Source organism: Indicator indicator, chromosome 42 (assembly GCF_027791375.1).
Source record: "Indicator indicator isolate 239-I01 chromosome 42, UM_Iind_1.1, whole genome shotgun sequence".
In the NCBI taxonomy this organism is placed as follows: Eukaryota; Metazoa; Chordata; class Aves; order Piciformes; family Indicatoridae; genus Indicator; species Indicator indicator.
The window spans coordinates 443,261-461,334 of NC_072051.1; the positions used below are offsets into that span (position 1 = coordinate 443,261).

The 18,074-nt window shown below is 64.5% G+C and overlaps 1 protein-coding gene across 1 annotated transcript in view; it reads left to right on the plus strand.

The window, feature by feature from the left end:
- Positions 1–18,074, plus strand: part of RIPOR1 (RHO family interacting cell polarization regulator 1) — a 33,436-nt gene that overhangs the window by 3,694 nt on the left and 11,668 nt on the right. The window contains exons 2-6 of the mRNA XM_054397179.1: positions 73–113; positions 3,665–3,810; positions 15,339–15,465; positions 17,509–17,658; positions 17,996–18,074. Coding sequence (XP_054253154.1) covers positions 73–113; positions 3,665–3,810; positions 15,339–15,465; positions 17,509–17,658; positions 17,996–18,074 — 543 coding nt within the window. The remainder of the gene's footprint in view (positions 1–72; positions 114–3,664; positions 3,811–15,338; positions 15,466–17,508; positions 17,659–17,995) is intronic.

Below are 18,074 nucleotides of genomic sequence, written 5' to 3' on the forward strand. Positions count from 1 at the left end.
AGCAGGCAAAGTGCTGGGACAGGCAGCTCTGCCCCATGGAGAGAGCCAGGCTGGGTCAGGGCTTCACCCCAGCCTGCTGCTGTTCAAGGGAAATGGTTTCCAGCAGAGCTCAGAGGCACTGCCAGCCAGTTCCCGGTGTGGCCAGGTGCTCAGGCTGCAGCCAGGTGCCTGTAGGTCAGCTGGAGCCCTACTCAGGCTGCAGCCAGGTGCCTGTGAGCCAGCTGGAGCCCTGCTTAGGCTGCAGTCAGGTGCCCATGAGCCAGCTGAAGCCCTGCTCAGGCTGCAGTGGCACCACCCTGGCTCCCCCAGCTCTTCCCAGGCTGTGTCCTCAAACCTGCACAGCCAGGATGGTGCCAGATGCTCAGTTCCAAGCCTGTGGCCTTGCTGGGGCACCTCAGCTGTTTCTGCTGATGATGGCTGAGATCTGAGTGTGCCCAGTACGTGTGGCTGTCCCCACAGCAGGCTCTGCTCTGAGCTCACTGCCTTGCTCCAGCTCCCGGCAGGAATGCTGAGCATGCAGCGGCTGCGGGAGGCAGGGAGGGAGGTCTGCAGCCAAGAGCTGGCCTCCTGCCCTCTGCAGAGCAGGGAGAGGACGTGGCTCTAGGCCCAGCCTGCAGCCAGAAGAGTACTTTGGGCAGGACCCCAGGGCAGGAGGGTCCACTGAGGAGACCTTCCCCTGCATGGCAGCAGGTAAACGTGGGCAGCTGGCACAGCCAGGAACGTGCTAGGAGTGGTCCAGACCCCAGCAAGGTGCAATCCTGTGCTGGGAGGGGCTGGGCAACGCTGGGTGGTGCTCAGCCAGGGCATCCTTGCACTCAGGGACTCCTGCCTGCACCAGCACCCAGCCCCCTAGTGCTGGCAGGGACTGCCAGGAAGCCTCCTCCCATGGTCAGGGGCCAGCAGTGTCCATGTCCATGCTTGGAAGGTTAACCCCTGCTAGCCAGCGGGCACCAGCCTGCCTTAAACCCCGGAGTGGAGCTGGGCAGCAGCAGGCCAGGGGGAGCTGCAGGGCTGTGGGCATGGAGCCTGCCCTGTCTTTTGTTGGCAAAACCGCCCTGTGCTGGGCAGGTGCCTGCTGACCTGGGACAGCCCCAGCATTGGCACCGGCAGTGGTTAGCTCGGCATGCCCAGGCTGGCAGAGCAGGTGGGCATGTGGCTGAGGGGAGGAGAGTGGCAGGCAGCCCAGCTGGCCCCAGCCTCAGCACTGGGCTCTTCATGTCTGCAGGGTGACAGAGGACTCAGCAGAGCAAGTGTAGGGTGGTGCCCTGGGGAGGAACAACCTCCTGAAGCAGAACAGCTGAGTGGCAGCTGCTGGAGAGCAGCTTCATGGGGAAGGACCTGGGAGTGTTGGGGGACAGCAAGTTCCCCATGAGCCAGCAGTGTGTCCCTGTGGGCAAGAAGGCCAGTGGGGTCCTGGGGGGCATTCAGAAGAGTGTGGCCAGAAGAGCAAGGGAGGCTCTCCTGCCCCTCTGCTCTGTCCTGGTGAGGCCACATCTGGAATCCTGGGTCCAGCTCCAGGCTCCCCAGTTCAAGAGGGACAGGGGACTGCTGGAGAGAGTCCAGGGGAGGCTGTAAAGCTGCTGAGAGGGCTGGAGCAGCTGTGAGGAGCAAAGGCTGAGAGCCCTGGGGCTGAGAGCCTGCAGAAGAGCAGCCCCAGAGGGGAGCTGAGCAATGCTCAGCAAGAGCTGAAGGGCCTTTGGAGAGCTTTTGGGAGTGGGCAGGGTGGTGACACCATTCACAGGGTGTGGGTGGCATCCAGCCCCCAACATGATCCATGCAGATCAAGCCATGACAGCTGGCATGGTGGTGATCACCACACAAGGCATGTGGGGGGCAGTCCTGGTGTGAGGTGGGGATTGATCTCTCCTCACAAGCAACAAGTGACAGGGTGAGAGGAAATGGCCTCAAGCTGTGCCAGGGGAGGTCAAGTTGGGCATCAGGAAAAATCTCTTCCCAGCAAGGGTTGTCAGGCACTGTCCCAGGCTGCCCAGGGAGGTGGTGCAGTCTCCACCTCTGAAGGGGTGTAAAAGCTGCCTGGATGTGGTGCTGAGGGAAGTGGCTCAGTGGTGCTGGCTCAGCAGCAGTGGTGGCAGTGTGAGCTCTGGGGGAGTGGTTGGGCTTGGTGATCTCCAAGGTCTGTGATTCTGTGACAGGGACTGTGTGATGCTGGGACCTGGATGGCTTGATGGATCCACACATCCTGTCTGCCTGGTTTGGCTTTTCCCTGGGGAACATGGGAACTGCATCTTTGCAGAGCTTCTCCCATGGAACCAGGCCATGGAAGAGCTGGGAGCTGGCCTGCTCCTCAACAGGTGCCCTTGGCAGCATTTCTCCACCCCCTGGTGTGACCCCAGGAGATCCTCTGTGCACTGATCCCCTTGTCACCGACACTGCCCTACCCCACGGAGCTCCATGGCCTAATTAGTGCATCTCCATGGTGGGGCTGGTGGCGTCTCGTCCTCACCTGGGGCATGTCTCAGCAGGGCTCCACAGCCCCAGTTAAAACTGGGTCGGTTCAGTGGGATCTAGGGTGGGCAAGAGGACGAAAGGGGCATCAGATGCAGTGGTGGGAAGTGTGGCTTCATCCCTCCCTGCCACTCGGAGCTCCAGGGATGCTCCAAGGTGTCAGGGTTTAGGGCCTGGACCAGCAGGGTGTGACCCAGGGCGGCTCATGATTCTCCCTGAGGAAGCCAGTACAGCACCCATTGGAGTAGCAACCTGTGCTCACACTGGGGCTGGGGACACTGGGAGAGCTCCTCTGTGCCCTATGGAGGCTGAAGAAGACAGGGAGGGTAGGGTAGTGCTGGCAGAGGCCTGAGCACAGCTCCTGCTCCCCATAGCTGGGGTTGGAAAGTGGTGGTGCTGTGGTGAGGGCACTGGGTGCAGCTCAGAGCAAGGGTGCTTGGTTCTGCCTCTGACCCACTGCTCAGCCCTGCTCATGTCCCTCCACTGCCTGGAGATGCTGTCAGGGGACTGCAGCATGTGTGGGGTTCAGAGAGAGCTGAAGCCTGGGAGACTGTGGGGGTGTTGGGGAGGTTCCAGCCTTGGCTTTCCTGGCAGGAGCAGGCTGCCAAGGGGCTGAGCAAGCATCCCCTGGGAGCATGCAGCAGCTGCCTGCGCTGGCAGGGTGCAGGCAGCTCACTCCAGCTCTTGGTGGGGGGTGGTGGACCCCCAGAAGATGCTGATGTGCTGGATCAGTGGGGCCAAGATGGCTGTGGTGTTGTCAGCAATGGGGGCAATGGTCATGGCAGTGTCCGTGGTGGCCATGGCAGTGTTGGTGTTGGTGACTGTGTTGGTGATGGCAATGGGGGTGGTGGCCATAGCAGTGTCAGTGGCGGTGGTGGCTGTGGCCATGCCGGTGTCAGTGGTTGGGGCACTGGGGGTTGTCGGTGGGGGCAGGGGTGTTGGTGGCAGTGTCGCTGCCAGTATCGGTGGCCGTGGCAGTGCCAGTGCCAGTGGGGTTGTCGGTACCGGTGGCGGACCAGTGCCGGTGGGGGTCCCGCTGTGTGTGGCCGTGCCGGTGGCGGTGCCCGTGCCAGCGGGGGTGCCGGTGTCAGTGCCGGCGGCCGGTGTGTGTGGCCGTGCCGATGCCAGCGGGGGTGTCGCTGCGTGCCCGGCGCAGGCCGCGGCGCCGCCATGCGCTGTGGGTTTCCTGCGCCGATCACATGGCTCCACGTTTCCATGGAGAGCCCCGGGGTGGGCGCTGCCAAGAGTCGCACGAATTCGCCGCTTGCTCCCGGTCCATGGGAGTGGAACAAAGGGGATGCACCGAGCCGGGCTCGCCGTCGCCCCCCGCCTCTCTCGGGACATGTGAGTGCCGCCCGCAGCCCCGCGCCCTGTTCGGGCCGCGCCGGTGGCGGGCGGGGGACGCAGGGAGGGGGGAGCGGGACCGGGGGGCTTGGGGAGGGCTACACCCTTGGGGGGCCACGTCGCCGCCTGCCGCCGCCTGCCAGCGTCCTCGTCTGCCACCCGCCGCCCGGCCCCGGGGTGGGCACCCGAAGTGGCGCGGGGGGAGGGTGGGGATGGGGACGTGGGGCTCCGCTCCGCCACCCCGGCCCCGCGGCTGGCACAGCTGCTCCACACCCTGCCGGCACACCCGGGGAGCCGCCGGACCGCAGCGTGGCGGGGCGGGCGCCCCCCACCAATGTCACCGAGCGGGCACCCCCCTGGGCACCGCCCCACCAATGTCACGGGGCGGGCACCCCCCTCCAGTGTCGCACGGTGTCCCCGCAGCCGCTGGCTGGGGGGTGTGAGGTCCTGCAGCCGCCGCCTCGCTGCCGCTTTGGAGTGGTGTCACTGGTTTTGTGCCGTGGAGAAGATGGTGGCTGTGCCGTGCCCAGCCCGCGTCCCTCGGGACAGCCGGGCAGGGGGACAGCGGGCGCAGGGCACAGTGGGCCCAAGGGGACAGCAGGCATGGGAGACAGCAAGCACAGGGGGACAGCAGGCACATGGGGGACAGTGGGCACAGGGGGACAGCAGTCACAGGGACAGTAAGCACAGGGATACGGCAGGCATGGGGACAATGGGCACAGGGCAACAGTGGGCAGAGGGGGACAGCAGGCACAGGGGGCAGCGGGCACAGGGGATGCTGCCCATGCCCATATAGGGCCCTGCCCAAGTGCCTGCAGAACACCAGAGCCATCAGTGCCAGGGAAAAGGCTGTGCCCATCTGCCCCCTTCACACCCCTTGCACCCAAGCAGGATGCCGAGGGGGGGTCCTGAGGGACCTGGGTGCTCTCGATCAGCTGGGTGCTACCACCTCCTCCTGGGCATGGGGAGAGGAACGCCCGCAGGAGTTAAGGAGACAGATCCCCTTTGTTGCTGGCCCGATCCTGCTGTCTCCCAGCCCTCCCCAGCCTGCCAAGAAGGGCTGGGGAAGGCCTCACAGCATTAACTCCTTCCTCGCCGTGCCTCTGCCCGGCCCGAGCAGCCCCTGCCGGCTGTGCCCCTGCCACAGTTCCAGCAGAGACTTGCTGAGGCCACCAGCAGCTCCTGGCCTTGCTGTAAGCCCCAGGCTGGCCGAGGCTGGTGGCTGAGGAGCAGCCCTGCTGCCCTGCCCAAGCAGGACTGGGACATGAGGCTGTGACGCTGCGGCAGGGCTTGGTGGCACCGCTGCTGCCCGCTCTCAGCTTGTGGAAGTTTACTGGGGGAGAGGACCAGTGATGGGACCTGGGGTAGTGGTGGCTGAACCCCTGTGGAGGACGTGGCATGGTGAGTTTGAAGGTGGAAATGTGCCCAGCAATGGGCAGGGCGGGCATGGAGGTGCTGGGATGGGCAGCTGACAGGGTGGGTGTTGGGGTGCAGCCAGGAGGGGGCTGCTGACCTGCAGCATGGGTGGTAGTGGGGGATGGGGGCACCTCCTTCCAAACCCTCCCTGAGGCTCTCCTGCTTTGCCCAAGAATCTGCAGCCCAGGTTGTCACAGGGTGCCTGGGACAGGCAGTACCTGCTGCGACCCTGAGACGAGCTGGGCAGGGGCAGAGGGACATCCCTCAGGGCTGCCACCATGCTGGTCACCAGGCTGGGCTGATGGCCAAGGATGGGCAGGCGTGTCACCGCTCCTGCCACGGCTCAGACCGAAAGGTCAGGACCCAGAAGCCCCAGCGTGGGCAGGGAGCTGGTATTTGGGGTCCTCAGGGCAGGGTGAGGGCAGCCCCAGCGCTGTGTCTGCAGGCAGAGGCTGCAGCTGAGCTGAGCCCTGGGCCCAGCTCTGGGGTTATTTATAGGGCTGCCATTTATAGCCCTGCTGCTGCTGCTGCTGCTCGTGGGCACTGCGGGGGCAGGGCTGCTGCTGCCCATGGGCACCACCAGGGCAGAGTTCCAGCACTCTGCAGGGTGCCTGGCCCCTCCAGCAGGGGATGCTGCTGGTGGCCTCAGTGCCAACCTGGCTGTGGGTAGAGCCTGGCTTGGGACAAAAGCTGGTCCTGCTCCAGCCCTTGGGACATCAACCCTGCAGAGAAAACCCAGCATTGGGCAGCGGCCTTGGGCTGCCAGGGGGCTGTGGAGCTGCCTCTGCTGCTCTCTGCAAGCAGCAGAAGTTGGGTCAGCTGTGGGACATTGTGGGGGGTGACATCTGAGAGGTCAGCTGTGGGACCATGGTGGGGGTGACCATCTGCATCCCCCAGACCAGGACTGGCCTCTGCCTAGCCACCAGTCCTGTGGTCACTCCCTTTGGTTCTCCTCCCAGCCCTGAGGGTGGATCTTGGCAGAATTGTCACCTCCTGACCCAAGCTAGGGTCTCCCTCATGGCCAGGAGCTCCTTGGGCACTCACCAGGTTGGTGTCTATGCACTGGCACTCATCTTCCTGGCCTCATTTGCCCAGTGGTGACTCCTACCCACTAGGTATCTGCTGAGGCTAGCCTGTGCCCTTCCCTGCCACATTCCCATGGGAAGTGCCTTTCCCAGCCATGCAAGGGTGTCCAGGCACCACTTGCCTGGGAACTGCCTGAAGTAGCTTCCTCATCACCTTGGCCTTGGGCGCTGGTGTCACCAGGGGACTGTGCTTCTGGGGCTGGTGGCACCTCCAGGGGCTGGATGATGCTGGGCACAGCCTTGGTACTGGTGGAGCCTCCGAAAAGCCTCCCTAGGACTCAGTACCCCAGGCTGTGGGGTCTCTGGGATGCCAGTGCTGTGTGCCATGGAGGGCTGGGCACAGGGAACACCCTCCTGGGTTGCCTGGAATTGGGATGTGCCTGCCCAGGCCTGGCCATGGCTGTACCCCTGGGTCTAGGTGTGGCTGCCCAGGCAGGGCCCTGCCTGCATGCCCAGCTGCTGGGCTGGGAGTGCTGGGGTCAGCTCCCCAGGCCCAGCCTGACCAGGACACCCCACAGTAGGCATGTGGGAGAGGTACCACCCACGGCCCTGCTGCATGGGAGGGATGGAGACAGCTGCTGAGCCTGCAGGGAGATCCCTGAGCTGGGGAGGTGACCAGCAGCCTGCAAGGCCATCAGGCTCTCCCTCTCCCCATGCTTGCCCCTGGCCCTGATCAGGCCAGGGGACAGAGATTTATTTAACTTAATTACTGCCCAAGCCTGGCAGTGCTGGCTTGGTTCGTGCCCTTCCTCTGCCCTCCCCTGGCAAGGTGTCTCCAAGCTGGCAAGCCCTGCTGAGCACAATGCAGGCTGCTGGGAGCTGCTCAGGGATCTCCCATGGCCTCCGCTGGCATCCTCTGCTGAGCTCTGAGGTGGCACGACCCCACCTCCTGCCTGCTTCCAGGGGTCTCGCCCATCCTATGGGTGATGCCCGGGATGTTGTTGTGCCAGGCAGCTTTGCTCTACTGCCCACGCTGCCAGCTGCCCCATGGCCCCTTACGGGCCTGTGGGTATGGCCAGGGAGAGGCAGGGTCCTCCACAGGTGGCACGGCCTTGCTGGCACCCCCTGGTAGGGAAGCCTGGGCATCCCTTCACTCTGTGTGGCATCAGGGAACGCTTCTGCCAGCAGCTTCAGCGTGGCTCTTGTTAACCTTTAATGAGAACAAACGAGCTGGCAGGGGCCAGCACTGCGGGCACAGCGCCTGGCCGCCTGCCGGGCACTGGCTCCGCATGGCTGCCAGTGCAGCAGAGGCTCTGCAGGAGCCCGGCCAGTCCCAGGGTGCTGCCAGGAGCGGTGCCTTCCACCCCTGGGAGAAGCAGCAGGGGCTGGCAAGTACCCTGCCTGCAGCAGCCCCCGGGGCAGGGCACTGCCCAATGCTGGGGGAATGCATCTCCCCCAGGTGTGGTCCTCATTGAAGTTCTTGAAGGCTGGGGTGGAGGTGGATCCCTCCTCACCACGCTTTGGGTGTGCCAGGCTGCTGGCTCCTCTCCATGCCCATGTCAGGGATGCCAGTGGACAACAAGATTCCTCCATTGGCCTCTGGTGAGACACTGGCACAGGTTGCCCAGGGAGGTTGTGGCTGCCCCCTCCCTGGAGGTGTTGAAGGCCAGGCTGGATGAAGCCCTGAGCAACCTGGGCTGGTGGGAGTGTGCCCATGGCAGGGGTTGGAGCTGGATGAGCTCTGAGGTCCCTTCCATCCCAAACAAACCATCCTGTGATGCAGAGATTTGCCAATGATGGGATGCTCCTTAGGGGCAGCCCACTCTCACCAGCTGCTCTCCCAATGGGGTTAGTGCTGGGCACCCACCCAGGCACCCACTTAGGCACCAGGATGCGAGGGTGGCACTGGTGCAAGCTCCACCTTGCCCATGGCAGGCAAACCATGCCACCCTACCAGGTGCTTCTCCTTCCGTATCTACTGACCCTGGGACCAGCAAGGAGGGGACAAGCTCTGGGCTGGGGCAGTGCCCCACAGCTGGCCCAGCCTCCTCAGGAGTGGGCAGCCCCTCCACGATCCTGCCCCAGGTTTTTCCTGCTGATCCTGGCCTGACGTTGCTCTAAAAGCATCAGCAAACAGGAAAGGAGCCTGGGAGGGAGGTGTCCCTTCCTGCCCCAGTGGCGTGGTGACAGCAGCTGGTCCCAGCTTGGATGGAGCTGGCTGCTCCAACCTCCTCCGTGGCAGCTGGGAGGGGGCTGCCAGTGCTGGGTGCCTCAGGGCCAAGACCTGTGCAGGGAACTACAGAGCTATAGGAGGGTGGCATCTGTGCCACAGAGTATACTGGTTGTGTAGGGCATCCCTGTGCCCTAAGCAGGGAGTTGTGGGGCCACGAGGTGCTGCCAGGTGCCAGGGTTGGCGTGGAGGGCAGGTGGGAGTTAGACCCCTGTGGGCATGGGGGCACCCATTTAGGAAGGGCACCCAGCATCTTTGGAGAGCCCTGTGAGGAAGCCCAGGCTGGAGCCAGCCCCTCCTGGGCTCTGGAGACCCACATGACAAAAACTGGAGGTGCAGGGGGGTGCAGGGGGGTGCAGGGTGCCCACGGGAGTGCCCACATCAAAGCCACGGTGGTTTTAGATAGAGATACCAGGAAGGGGGTCTCTGAGGGGCACAGTCTCACAGGAGGCTGGCTGGCACAAGGCTGGCACAAGGCTATCACGAGGCTGGCATGGCTAGTGGGGGACACTGCAGTGCCTGTCCCATTCTGCTTTAAAACAACCCAGGGTGGGGCTGGGGACTTGACACCACACTGGGGTCCCCTCCCCTCTGTCCGTGCCTCAGTTTCCCCATGGGGGTGGCGAAAAGGGAAGGATGGGTACTGAGCTGTGCCACCCCTGCTCCTGGGGCAGCCGGGGCTGGTGAGGTCTCCTGCCTCCAAGGGGGACGAGTGTCCTTCTGTCCCCTGCCCCGCCGTCCTGCCGCCTCCCGCCGTGCCCAGGCCGTGCTGCTGGGCGGTGATGTCAGCCGCGGGCAAGGGGAAGCGTGGGAGGAGACTGCGGCCCGGGGGGAGCCCTGCCGGCCCCGGCCCCCGCACGCAGCGCTGCAGGCAGACAGACAGACGGACAGGCATGAGAGAGCCAGGGGCTGCCCAGCCGCCGAGCCCAGCACGGGGGCGACGCTCTGCCCGCCATGAACGGCAAGCCCAGAGGTACCGAGCGCTGGGAAACGCCACCCGGCTAGGGACCCCCGGCTGGGGTCGGGGGGGGCTGTCTGGGGGGAGCAGCTTGCACGGTGTCAGGGACGTGTTTGTCCCCATGCTGTGCAGCCATGGGGTGTTGGGGCAGGGTGTTCATGGCAGGGTGGGACCCGCCGGCTGCCCAGCCTTGCTTCTGCCTATGTTGAGAGCCAGGCTCAGCACCTCAAGGCAGGAAAAGGGCCACAGCTGCCCAGCGTGGCGCTGGGCCTTTCCTTGGCAAATTGGTTTTCTCCCCCTTGTGCCCCCCACGTCTTGCCCATGCCTGTGCCAATGAGGACATGTGGGACCTTTGCAAGGTTATGCCAAGCCCAGCAGGATCGTGCCAGAGTCCTGTCTTCTGCTCAGCAAGTCTGAGAGGTGTTGCAGCCCACTCAGGAGCAGTGTCTGGTGCCCCTGGCCCGGCTACAGTCCTGTCTGGCAGGGTGTGGAGGTGACCCTCTAGGCCTTCAAAGCCTGGCTGGGTGCTCCTGTGCTGCTGGGGAGGTGGGGGGGACCACAGTGGTCCTGGGCTGGTTCTCAGGAGCTATCCTCGGAAACAGGTTGGGCTTGAGCTCAGCCTCAGCTGTAACCACTTCCCCAGTTTAGGGCTGGTCTCCCCCTCTCGCTGCCAGTTGGGAGTCCCTGGGTGGGTGTTGGGGTGGTGGCCAGGCTGTGCCTGAGCCGTGTCCTGCCCTTCCTTAGGGACACTCAGGGTAAATCAGCACTTCCTGCCATTCTTCCCGCTCAGCTCCTTCCCTTTCCTGCCGCCCTCCCGTTCTGCTAAGGAACCAGCCAGCCTCCGGGGCCACCCGTGCCCCTCCACCGTGCCCCCCACCGTGGGGCCGACAGCACCCTGCCAGTGCCAAACTGCTGTCCCCTGCTCGGCTTGGGGATGCCACCTCATGGCCAGGGGCTTCTGTCCCTGGGCGGTCCCGGGGTGCTGGGACGTTGTTCGCTGACTGTTCTGGCCCCCAACCCCCACTCCCCCCCGCCAAAGGCCCCAAGTGGAGGCCTGCCTGGAGGAGAGGCAGAGCATGGAGGGGGTGGGGAAGAGGCAACCCAGGCTCCCTGTGACAGCATGCCATGGTGGTGTTGCCCAGGTGCTCCCTGGGACAGCATACCATGGTGGCGGTGCCCAAGTGCTCCCTGGGACAGCATACCATGGTGGCGGTGCCCAAGTGCTCCCTGTGACAGCATGCCATGGTGGCGGTGCCCAGGTGCTCCCTGTGACAGCATGCCATTGTGGTGGCCTGTGTAACTGAAGTGCCATGGCACTGGTGCCCAGGTGCTCCCTGTTGCTGAAGCGCCATGGTGTCGGTGCCTGGGTGCTCTTGGCCTCTGTGCCGGGGCGGGCCGAGACTCACTTGGACGGCAGAACTGCTGCAGCCCGCGGTGGGAGCTGGGAGGGGGCCCCGCGCCGCCGCGGGCCCGGAAGGGGCTGGCGGGGGGCCGGGGCGGCGGCGGGGTTACGGCAGCGGGACCGCAGCTGTCCAAACACCGAGCAGCGCCGCGGGGGCTGGCGCCAGCGGGCCACGTTCGCAGGCTCCCGAGGTCATCCCCGCCGTGTGCCACGGGAATCTCACCCAAGGGTGCCATTGGGCGCCGGGGTGGGTGGGTCGCGCCGCCGGGGTGGGGTTGGCAGGGCCCCCCGCTTGCCACATACGCCTCAGGTGACCGAGCCGCGGGCAGGATGGACCCTGCCACCCTGGCCACCATGCCAGGTCCTTGCTGCTGTGTCCCCCTGCTGTGCCCAGGGAGGGGGCTGCAGTGCCACCGGCATGGGGACCACAGCCCAGTCCTCACGGCCGCTCCTGGGGAAGCGCGTTGGGGGTGTCCGTGGGTGCTGCTCCCCGGGGCGAGGGGTGCTTGGCATTACTGGAGATGCGGGTCAGAGGCCCCCCCGTGCCAGTGCTGCGCGGCCGGGCTCGGGGGCAGCCGGTCTGGGGCGTCTCCACGCAGGGCAGCGTTGATAAAGCCGCCGGAGCGACCTGGGGCTGCTGTCTGAGTGTCGGAAACAGAAACCAGCTGGGACCAACCCAGCCGGTCCGACTGCCCCCTCCGCGCTCCGCCGGCATTCTTGGGATCCCAGTCACCTCCGGAGTACGGGGCGGGCGGCGGGACGCGGGCGGGAGCCCGGGCTGGAGGCCCCCAAAGTGGGCTCCGGCATCTCCGCCCCGCTGCCCACCCCACTGCGCACAGCTGGCTGCTCTGCCCTGTTGGGCACTGCCCCGCGGGCAGCGCTGGCTGGAGACAGGCGGACAGACGGACGCCCAGGATTCCGTTTCCGGCTGCGGGAGAGCTGCAGCGCAGGCACGGCAAGGTGAAAATATAGGTCGGGAGGCGGCTTCGTTAGCACTGAAACCCTAATTAAGGGCAGGGGACTGGAAGGGGCTGGACCTTTGAAACAATACTTTTGGGGCAGCACCTTTGAGGCAGCACGTTTGAGAAAGGACCTTTAGGATAAGAACCTTGGGGAAGCCCTTTTGGTGCAGCACCTTTGAAGCAGCATGTTTGGGACACAAACTTTGGGATAGGACATTTTGGGACAGGACCTTTGGGGCAGCATGTTTGAGAAAGTACCTGTGGGGCAGCACCTTTGGGACAGAGCATTTGGGGCAGGACCTTTGGGACAGGACCTTAAGGACAGGACATTTGGGACAGGACATTGGGGCAGCACCTTTGGGGCAGGACCTTTGGGACAGGACACTTTGGAGCAGGATGTTCTGAGATGGGACATTTTGTGCTCCTCAACAGAGAGAGGGATGCATCTGAGAATCAGTGCATGGCAGGGGCACCAGTGTGCTGTTGCTCTGCCCAGTGCCATCTCCTGGCTCCTGGGGCTGGGTAGATGCTGCTGGCCCCGTGGGTGCCCCCCCCCCCGTGCTGCTGGCGGCAGGGCTGTACCAGGTACCTCTTATCTCGGTAATGTCAGGAATGCACCACGCTGAGGTTTTGCCCTCCTGGGGTTTGTCCTCCCAAGTGTGCCAGGAGCCGAGACCCCACATCCTGCCTGCCCTGCTTCATGCTGCCCTTGGGCACCCAGCTCGCTGCTCGCCTGTGCAGGCTCCAGCATCCTTGGAGCTCCTGGGGCATTGCTGCCGTAGAGCCAGGGGCACAAAGGCGCAAAGGGGGTTTGGGGTGCTGGCACAGGAGCTGGGCTGCAGGATGCCAGGCCTGGAGATGATGGTGTTGTGGCAGACAGGCTGGCGCTGGCAGTGCCCGGGGCTGGGCGCTGGGCTGGCTGGCAGCATGTTCCTTGCTGCCACTCAGGTCTGCACCCATCCTGTCAGTGGTCTGGTGCGGTGTGGCATGGAGGGGTTTGGGGAAGAGCCATGTCCCTGGGCTGGAGCACAGAGCTGTGGTCCTGGCACCAGCTACTGCGCCTGGCACTGCTCCATGTGCTGGAGAAGGAGCCTCAGGTGGCTTAGGGCACGACCCAGCATGGGGCTGGTGGCAGCAAGAGCCTCTGCAGCGTCTGGGTTAGCAGCTGGGGATGGCTTGGACTCTCCCGGGGAGTTGTGCTGGGGGCACTGATCCCTCAGCATCCTTCCCCCTGTGTCACTCCCAGCATCCTTCTTCCCAGTGCAGGCCCCTGCCTGGGTGACCCTTTTTAGCCCCTCCCCTGTGTCCCCAGAGGGCAGGGTGGGCTGGGGCAGGGCTGGAGCAGGATGTCCTGGTAGGGCTGTGCTCACCTCGTGGGAGCTGTGAGCTGCCCCAGGCGTGGGCAGCCCTACAGAGCCTGGTGGGTGTCTTCCCTGCTGCCACATCCAAGTGGGACAGCAAGCAGCGGTGCCATGGGCCCTGCTCGTGGGGAGCAGATTAAAGAGCCCTGCCAGAGGTAATCTGCCGCCGAGCTGCCAGCGATTACAGCTCCTAATGAGCTTAATTGGGACAGGGTTGTCCTGGAAACTGGAGGGACACCGAGGTGGCAGGACCCACAGAGCAGCCCCGGGGACTTAGGCTGGGGCTTGTGTGCTGAGGAGGCAGCTGAGGGACCCTCTACAGCCCAGCCCTGCTGGCATGGGGGCATTGCTGGTGCCCGGCTCTGACTCCAGTGGCCTTGGCTCCTCCCGGGCACTGCCACTCCCGGTCCCAGCCGTGTGCAGGGAGGTGACAGCAGGGCTGGGGGAGGTGATACTGTGGCTGGGGGAGGTGACAGCAGGGCTGGGGGGAGGTGACAGTATGGCTGGGGGAGGTGACAGCAGGGCTGGGGGGAGGTGACAGTATGGCTGAGGGGGGTGACAGCAGGGCTCGGGGAGGTGACAGCAATGTTGGGGGGCAGCAGGACCCTCAGCACCCAGGGGATGCCCACGGGCAGCCAAGCAGGTGTGTGCCAGGTAGGGCTGCTTTGAGAGGGCTGCCTGGCTCCATTGTGCCAGGGGAAGGAATGGGGATGGCAATGGGAGCTCTGGCAGCGCCAATGTCCCCCTGCTGTCCCTGGTGTTGCTGGTTGTGCTGGGGCAGGAGAAAGAAGGCCCTTAGGGAGTGGGGACGTGGCTGGGGGATGGGCAGCTGAGGCTCCTCTGCTAGCTGGTGAAGCTGCACCTATGGCAGGCTGCTTGGCCTTGCCTGGCAGGGTCTGTGCCCACTGGGCACCCGGTGGCCTGGTGTGTGGTGGCTCCTGACTCCCGCAGCTGGGCTCTGGGAGCTGGCAAGGTCAGTGGCACCAAGGTGGTATCAGCAGTGGCTGTGATGAAGTGGAGAATCCAGCAGCCTCTGTCCTGAGGACTGGGCTCCCAGCTGGCACTGCCAGGTCTCACAGGGCTAGGAGGAGCCCTGGACTCCCCTGCCTTGTGCTTTGGGCTGCCCTCCCCAGGACCCGGGCAGGGCTGCAGAGATGCTCCCTGTGACATGGGCTGGCAGTTGGGTCCAGGCCCCCGGACTCAGAAACCTGCTCTGGCAGCCACTGTGGGGACAGGGATGAGCAGAGGCTTCTGGGGCTCCTGGCACCGTCCCTGGCACTACCAGGAGCAGAGGGCAGGGCTGTGGTGGCCATGGAGCCAGACACATGCTGCACACGGGGACTTTCCAGGGTCCAGCAGGGAATTTCTAAACCTCTCCTTCCCCGAAGCCAAGCTCCTGGAGAAGCTGGGGACTTCCCCAAGCCCTCTGCTGCCCCTGGATTTCCCTCCTGGCTGCCAGCACCAGCGGAAAGCAAAGGGCTGGGCAGCTGGATCTGCCCCCACGCCCTTCCTGCCCCTGCAGCAGGGTGGCACAGTGTGGGACATGGGACAAGGCAGAGTTCAGGAGGGGGTGGCCAGGCTGGGGTGAAGCAGAGGGTTTGCCACGGTTGTGTCTGGAAGGGCCACGACAAGCACTGGGCATCAGCCTCTCCATGGGCTCCTTGTTCTCCACAGCTCCCTGAGAGGAGGCTGGAGCCAGGTGGGGGTTGGGCTCTGCTCCCTGGTGTCGGAGGATAGAAGGAGAGGAAATGTCCTGAAATTGTGCCAGGGGTGGCTTAGGCTGGAGAGAAGGAAAAATTTCTTTGCTGCAAGAGTGGTCAGGGATTGGCAGAGGCTGCCCAGGGAGGTGGTGGAGTCTCCATGCCTGGAGGTGTTGCAGAACCTGTGGCCATGGCACTTGGGGCCATAGTGAGGTTGGGTTGGTGTTGGGCTGGATGATCCTGGGGGGGCTTTTCCACCCCAAACCACTCTGTGATTTACCCAGGGCAGAACACTGGCACCATTTCTGTGTCCTCGGTGCCAGCAGGAGCATCCCTGGGCTGGCAGGGAGGGCAGGCTCCCCTTCCCTGGGTGCTGTGGCCACCTGGCTCTGCAGGTGCCGTCCTGGGTGGCAGCAGAAGCTGTGCCCAGCCATGTGCCCCCACGTTGCTTACCTGTCTGTGCTGTGCCCGCAGGGAGGCCCTGCAGGTCGCCCTCGACGATGTCGCTGTCTGTGCGCCCGCAGCGCCGCGCCCTGGTGCCCAGGATCAGTAGGAGCCATTCCTTCGCCGGAGTCAACTGCGCCCCCGAGCGGCCGCTCAGGTGCGACACGGGCCCTGGGCTGCCTGCCCCGCGGGCTGCCTGCCCCCCGGGACACTCAGGGCAGGCTCGGGGGCGGGGGGGTGGCAGCTGCTGCACCTCCCGAGGTGCCTTCCCAACCCTATCCCAGCACCTCCCCTGGGTACCTTAGTGCCAGCCGGGGGGGATGGCACAAGAGGCTGCAGGGAGCCAAAGGGGAGCCAGAGCCTCTCACCCCACCCCTAGCTGTGCCCTGTCCAGGGCAAGGTGAGGACCCTGCAGCCACCAGAGCATGGAGGTATAGCTCACGCCCAGGCTTCAGGCAGTTCTTAAGGGCTTTCCTGGGGCCAGCTCTCCCTGGTTGTGGGTGTGGTGAAGGAGCTGGGGTGGCTTTGAAGTGTGTCTAGGTGGCTCAGGGCCCCCTCCAGCTCCTTCCAAACCTGCTGCTGAAAGGTGTACTGGGCTGCCCATCAGCTATGTGGTGAGGAGCAGCTGCTCCCTGCTCCTCCTCTCTGTCTTGCTTTGCTTCCATCACAGCCTTCCTCCTCCTCTCTGCTGAACCTTACCTTGGTGAGGAGCACCCCACATGCTGCCACACTTCACACCTGTCCCTGGCTCCTGGCTGCCCTTTCTTGTGGCTCTTGGGACTTGGGCATTCCATGGGTTGGGACTGTGGGACCATTTTAATGCATTCCATCCCTTTTCCTAGCACCCAGGCAGGCTCCAGTGCTCCCACCTGAGAGCCATCTCTCAGCCAGGTGGCTGGGGAAGGCAATGCCAAGCTGCCCTGACAGGCTATGGCCACCTTCACTGAGCAGGCACAAGCCTAGGAAGAGCCTCCCCATGCCTGGAAGCAGACCTTCAGCCCTGCTCAGTGCTTGTCCCCAGGTCCTCTCCAGCCTCTGGGCCAAGTGACATTTTGCAGGCCACACTGTGGGATCTGGGGGTGCCTGAGGGGACAGGGAAGAAGAAGGACTTGTGGTTGGCTGGAGCCAAGTGTCTGGTGGGGAGATGCTTGTGGGAGATGCCTGCAGGGGCCCTGGAGCTTGGGAATGGGGAGGGATGGTGGAAGTCAGACACTTACCCATGGCTCTGGCTCGGGAGGAGCCCAAGGCCTTTGCTGCTCCCCACCAATAATTCAGGGAAGTCTTTCAGCCACTCCTGGGAAGAGCAGCACAGGATGGGAGGTGCAGGCTGGGCTGGGAACTGAGGAGCCTGTGGTGTGTCCTGGGATGTGCTGGGAGCAGGAAGGGAAGGGCTGGGAGCAGGGTGGTGCTGGCTGGGCTGCCCGGGGCACAGGGCAGGAAGGGAGGGGATCGGTGCTGCCTTGCTGCAGGCTGGCCTGGGGGGTCCCCAGGGGCAGGGACAGGGGGCAGGTGGAGGCAGCAGGCAGCTCCATATAGTGAGTTTGGTGGCATCTGGAGAGGCTCAGCATCAGCGAGGATGTCCCTGCCCCCTGCTGCTGGGGTGACACAGCTGATGGCCCCAGGGTGCTGCCATGCTGCCACTCCCTGGCATTGGCCTGGCCTTGGGAGCTCATGGTGGCAGGGCAGCAAGGTGATGGTGGCATCCTGCCACAGTGCCCCTGCTAGCCCAGGGTGCTGGGGATGGAGCTGAATGTGGCCCCTTCAGAGGGTAGCCAGGGCTGGAGGTGTCCCTATGGGCACTCCAGGAATGTAGCTCAGCTCTGGCTGAGGTCAGCTCCATTTACCTCTGCTGCCTCCAACCAGTGCCTAAGACTCCAGAGCTCCCCAGAGGCTACCCCAGGGCCAGCCTTGCTGACCCCACTGAGACAGGGTTCAGTACCTGCTCTTCTCCACCACCAGCTTCGTGTGTTCCTCCTGCTCCTTGCCATGGCTTTGGGGCAGCCAGATGAGCTGGGGCAGTGCAGACAGCAGTGCCCACCCCCAGGGCCCCATCTCACCCAGGGACTCTGCCTTCTGGGAAGCCCTGGGGGAGGCAGGCAGGTCCAGCTGGACCAAGCTGCCATGCCAGAGCTCCTTGTCTCAGGACAAGGTGCCAGGCAGGCTGGGGCACCCAGCAGGGTTTGTCTGTCTCTCTCCTCAGGAACCTCTCACCCTTCACCCCCACTGTGTCCCGCAAGGCTGGCTCCAGGGTCAGTAGGATGTTCTCCATGTCCCACAAGTCCCCACCCCCCAAGGTGCCTCAGCCCAACCGCCTGGACGAGGTCTACGAAGCGCTCAAGAAGGGCCTGACGTGAGTGCCTGGCACTGCCCAGGGCCAGGGGGCTGCGGGCAGGGAGCCCCCCACGGGCACAGGACGGCTTCCCAGGGCTTGGGGGTGGAAGATCTCTGCTCCCAGTGGGCAGGGACGTGCCAGATCTCCTTGGTGCACTGTCTGAGGGTTCTGGAGCTGCATGGGGAGTCGGGCCCAGCTGTGTCCCATGCTAAGGCACAAGTGAGCTCCCTTGCCTGGGTGCTGGAGCGAGGCATGGGGATGTGGAGCCAGGGGTGCCAGGTTGGTGAGGTCTGTTGGTGGCAGGAGCTGTGGACGTGGCATCCCAGCCTGACCTCCGTGGTGTCGTTTTATCCAGAGCCTACCTGGAGGTGCACCAGCTGGAACTGGAGAAGCTCAGCACCCAGATCCGTGAGTCCAAGCGGAACTCGCGCCTG